The sequence below is a fragment of the Chaetura pelagica genome, unplaced genomic scaffold (genome assembly GCF_000747805.2).
Source record: "Chaetura pelagica isolate M959 unplaced genomic scaffold, ChaPel_1.0 scaffold94, whole genome shotgun sequence".
In the NCBI taxonomy this organism is placed as follows: Eukaryota; Metazoa; Chordata; class Aves; order Apodiformes; family Apodidae; genus Chaetura; species Chaetura pelagica.
In genome coordinates this window covers 474616-480018 of record NW_009952881.1, presented here as the reverse complement: position 1 = coordinate 480018, position 5403 = coordinate 474616, and the positions used below count along the sequence as shown (strand labels likewise).

The 5403-nt window shown below is 45.1% G+C and overlaps 1 protein-coding gene across 1 annotated transcript; it reads left to right on the top strand.

Moving 5' to 3' along the window:
* Window positions 1-37: 37 nt before the first annotated feature.
* On the top strand, window positions 38-3510 carry MYOD1 (myogenic differentiation 1). Its single transcript, XM_009995392.1, has 3 exons — window positions 38-645; window positions 2123-2201; window positions 2812-3510. Exons 1-3 carry the CDS (start codon window positions 85-87, stop codon window positions 3063-3065), a joined length of 894 nt encoding a protein of 297 aa, XP_009993694.1. The 5' UTR covers window positions 38-84; the 3' UTR covers window positions 3066-3510.
* Window positions 3511-5403: the final 1893 nt, after the last annotated feature.

The window sequence follows — 5403 nt, the reverse complement described above, 5'->3', positions numbered from 1 at the left end:
CGCCGAACAACCCGATCGAAGCCCCCTCGCTTCTGATCCCGTCACTGACCCCCTCTGAGCCCGGCTGCCTCCTCCGCTGCCCCCATGGACTTACTGGGCCCCATGGAGATGACAGAGGGCTCCCTCTGCTCCTTCGCGGCCGCTGACGACTTCTACGATGACCCATGCTTCAACACGTCGGACATGCACTTCTTTGAGGACCTGGACCCCCGGCTGGTGCACGTGGGGGGGCTGCTAAAGCCTGAGGAGCACCCGCACCACCACGGGCACCACCACGGGCACCCGCACGAGGAAGAGCACGTCCGGGCACCCAGCGGGCACCACCAGGCCGGGCGCTGCCTGCTGTGGGCCTGCAAGGCTTGCAAGAGGAAGACCACCAACGCTGACCGCCGCAAGGCTGCCACCATGAGGGAGCGGCGGCGGCTCAGCAAGGTCAACGAGGCCTTCGAGACCCTGAAGCGCTGCACGTCCACCAACCCCAACCAGCGCCTGCCCAAGGTGGAGATCCTGCGCAACGCCATCCGCTACATCGAGAGCCTGCAGGCGCTGCTGCGGGAGCAGGAGGACGCCTACTACCCGGTGCTGGAGCACTACAGCGGGGAATCGGACGCCTCCAGCCCCCGCTCCAACTGCTCCGACGGCATGGTGAGTGCCCCGGAGAGGACACCCTGCTGCCGAGGCACCCTGGGCGCTGTTAGTCCTAACCTGTGCAGGGCAAGTCACCTCCTCCCACCTTTCCCATAGCACCTGCCTTCTGTACCTCCCCGGGCAGAAGCCAGAGTCCAGTGCCTTGAGCTGCAGCAGCAAAGGGAGGTGGGGTCCCCACATGCCAGGATCTCTGGGAAAGAAGAATAATCTCCTATACACTTTTTCCCTCTGGGATGAGAAGTTAGACAGACCCTCCTGTGTCCTAGGGGACAGGGGAGAGCTGCTGGGGGAGCACTTGGGGAAGCCATGGGGATGGGTATCTGGGGGCATGGTGAGGTCTGAGCTGTGCCTGTGCCCCTGTAGCTCCTGGGGCATCACTTTCCATCTTCTGCTATTCCATTGCCTTTGAATCCACTAAGGACAGCAGAAAGGTCCTGCTTGGTCATGGTAGTTACAGGGGAACTGGTAAGGGTCTGGGTTTTGTTTTCTGTCATTCATCACGATAACAGGAAAGGGTCTAAGCAACAGGAGTTGTTTTTCTTGTCCCTTAAGAAAAAGGTTTTCATATCCTCCATAGACATATATTAGCAATAGGAGTGAGACCCCAGGCTTTCAGTCCTGCTTGTATGTTACGGGGAGTGGAAGGGTGGGTACAAGAAGGGTGGGTGGTGGGTGGTGTCTCATCACCACATCTTTTCACTGGGACTGTAGGCTCAGGCTCTGGTCTGACTCTGGGGTGGTGGGATGTGGTGACCAATGTGCAGAACACTTGTCTGGGATGGGATCTTGGCAGCACTTTAAGACCTGAATTTTTTTCAGTGCTGTGGTAAAGATATTAATTACTGAGCTGGATATCTGTGAATATGAGGTAGTTGGGAGATTGGAGAGAAGTTTTACACAAATGATCCCTCCTCAAAATACAGCCTTTTTCATTTGTCAGAAAAAGTAATTTCATTGTGGAATAAAGTATTGGAAAAAATACGCTGGTGAATGTTTTGGGGCTTTTTCTGTACAAAATGGAAATGGCAAGAGAAACTAAAGGAAATAAAAAGGGACAAATGTAGACTAGAGGCTTTTTAAGAGGAAGCAATGTTTCAAAAAACATTCAAAAATTAAACTACAAAAAGATTAATTTCTCTTTAGTGTCTCTGTTATAAATTGAAGAAACGTGTAGGGCAGTATCTGACGAGAATGCTGGAAAGCTCATCTCCTTTCTAAAGCTACAGCATTCAATACCTCAAAACGGTACTTTTCCTTTGGAACAGCTGTGCCACATCAAGTATTCTGGTGTGAATCCTCTTCTAGCCAAGTTAAGTTCTCCCTCATTCAAAGAAACTACAACTTGATGGCATTTCAGCCAGGACTGGAACGATGGCACAGACTAGGGACCAATCTATGAAATGGGATGGTTCCTGGGATTTCAGTAAATGCTGTTCCCCACCAGCGACCTCACTCAGGTTGCTCTCTTTTCCAGATGGAGTACAGTGGCCCTCCGTGCAGCTCTCGCAGAAGAAACAGCTATGACAGCAGCTACTACACAGAATCACCAAATGGTGAGTATGTGCCGTAACGGCTGCGTGGAGCGTGGCGATAGAGGCAGTCAAGGCAGCAAACCTATCCATGGCTTTTCCAGTTGTTCAGCTGACCCCAGCTTGGCTGAAAGAGGAACTTGCCTTTTCAGTCAGCAAGCTGTTGGTGCTAATAGAAGCACTGGATTTCCTCTAGATTAATTTGCAAATACGGGGATGGTTATAGCTGTATTTCCTATTTTGCAAATATAACATCTGGATAAAAATACATTCCTACCTGCAACCGTATTTTGCATCAACACCGTGTTTTGCATCAACTATTTTCTAACTTCATCATTGATCCAAACTGGAGAAACTGCAGATTGATTTCAAATCTTCCCTTTTGAAGTGAAGCCCTGGACCCATCCTGCCCCAAAAGTAGCATACTTTGGTTGTGTCTCTCTTCCATTCTGCAAATTACAGTCTGTTTTCTGAGAATTGGTGTCCTTCACCAATACTCATTTCCTTTGAATCTTTATATGCTCACAGATACTGTCAGCCACTCACTGGAGTTTTATGGAAAAACTACATTCTGCTGACGTTAAATACCCATTAACTGGATAAATTTGTCACCTTTTTATCTGTTTTTTTTTAGATCCAAAGCATGGAAAGAGTTCTGTTGTTTCCAGTCTCGATTGCCTGTCAAGCATTGTAGAGAGGATTTCCACAGATAACTCCACATGTCCTATACTGCCTCCAGTGGAAACTGTTACTGAAGGGAGTCCCTGTTCCTCCCCAGAAGGAGCAAGCCTGAATGATAGTGGAGCCCAAATTCCTTCCCCCACCAACTGCACCCCACTTCCCCAGGATAACAGCAGCAGCAGCAACCCTATCTACCAAGTGCTATAAAGGCAGGTCCAGCTGGACTGCATGGAAAACAAATTGATCCTTCCAGCCATGCTCCAAGACTTGCTTTCTAAGACTGAAAAGACTTCTCAAGACTTGTTCCACTTTTAAAATATCACTTAAAATTCCTTCGAATATATAACTTTTCAAACCTGTATTACTTCAAAATACACCTAGTTATTTATTGGATGTTTAACTAAAGTTATTTAATATGTCTAGAGATAAAATTGTATACCATAAAATGGCCAATGTTTAATCTGGGCTTTGGGGTCTACAGACCTGGCTCTTGAGTGCAGAGGAGAATAGAAATTGACACCAGTAGTGGCATAACAGATCCTTCCTACTACTCCTGTTCTGGCCAAAATAAGGTTGCGGACCATTTTTTATAAAACTTTTTGTATAATTGTAAATAAGAGTTGCTTTGCAAAAAAAAAACACAACAAAAAAAAACAACAAAAAGGAGGAGGAGAGGCAGGGGAAGAGGAAAAGAAAGATAAAAAAGAAACAAAAGCAAAAAATAATAAAAAAACATAAAGGGGAAAATGTTAAAAATATTTAATGTTGCTTGGTTTGTTGTGTCAGACTTTATATATTTATACGATGTGGTTGCCAAGAATGTTTTCAACAGTATCTAAATAAAGACTCTTATTTATAAAATCTGTGGTGTTATCTTGACTTTCATTAGGGCTTCTAGAGTTACTGGTGCATTTAGGAGTGGTATTAAGATCACTGCCTTGGCAGGAAGAAGATACAGCCTCTGATTCAGCAGAGAAACCAAGAACATGATTCGGTTGCAATAGTTTCAACTATTTTGCATAAATATGTTGCTGAAAAGGAGTCTAAACCAAGGCTTGCACATCACAGGTCACTATTAAAGAGATCTGCAAGGTAAATTAAGTGCATTTCACTTCCTCCCCCAAAGTTTATAATTACATGATAGTACTTGACCTTATGTGTTAGAACTAGGAATCAAGATAAATTAGACTTTCCAAATTCCAGTACAAATACTAAAACCTGAAGTCCTACCATGGTATATCACAAGATCAGGTACTATATTCCTGGAACAAATGTTCAGAGTTCTCATTCAAGTTCTAATTTTCAAGTGTTTGTACCACATTCATGTATCCTTGGGTATTAGAAACCAACATGAAGGGTTTTTTTTACATAAAGTTCAAGGTATAGATCATAGTTTTCCTCAAGTTCAGCATGGAATTTAGGCTAAAGATGGGCAGTGTTAATTTGGATTTGAACTTTATGCATCTCTGGCAGCTCTACTCCAGGGATTTACTTCTTGTTTAGAGCCCCTCTAAAAATAACCAGTGGGCTATGTTTCATTCAGTATATATGTGTAACCTTGCAAGCTTGCCATGAAACTGAAAAATGTTAAGTCCTGAGCAGGTTGTCATTGGTAAGTAACCATCAGGGCATTTCTGTGTGTTTGGACAAAAATAACCAGCAGCTACAGTCAATGTAAAACATCCTGTTTCTTGTCAGATCTCTGTGGTTTATGGATTTTGTTCAAACACGACAGTAAAAAAACAAAAAAAACCCAACAAAAACCCCCCACACCAAAAACCAACCCAGATATTGTAATCAGCTCTAAATACTTTGATGACAAACCAGTCATTGTATTTTCTCTTAGGTGACTATTAAAGAGGGAATTTGTGCAGCTCTTACCTCTTAAGCCGGGAAAAGAAAGAGGGAACAACTAATTCCATGGGAATGTCTCCCACTCCTGTAGTTGTGGGGGCCTTGAAGATGGATGCTCCATGATGAGGAAAGGAGTGAGTGACCTTGAGTCAAGCAATGCAACACACTAGCTGCTCCTTCCTCCCAGGGCAGAGCATGCTCCAGGCTTGCTGTTTTATCTGAAGCCAGAGGGGCAGGGAAGGCAGCAGCCACAGGGATTTCTTCCTCATCCATGTACTTGTAACCACAGTGGATGATAAATTGGTGCAGCAGCACAGGATCACTCTGTGGAGCAGGCCAGGCTCCCACACATCAGAGGGGACTCCAAGGCAGGACTGACTCCTCAAGACCTTCATCAAAGTCCAAATTTGTAAAGGTCTCCCACTGATTTTTACTGTGGCCAGAAAACAGTCCAGTCCATAAAGGCTGAGCTTATCCCTTCCATTTTTCCACTAAAAGTAAAAGATAAATTAAGAATGTCCTCATACATACTAGCATGAATCAGGAGGGGCTCTACTAAGGTCAGAAAAATACTCCAGGTCTGTTTGAAGCCTGTATCACTAACTTAAAAAAACTAAAGAGAGACAGTTAGAGCCTCACAAACCAATGCCTCACAACATTTTCCTTGCCTCCAGCAAGCACTCCATCAGGC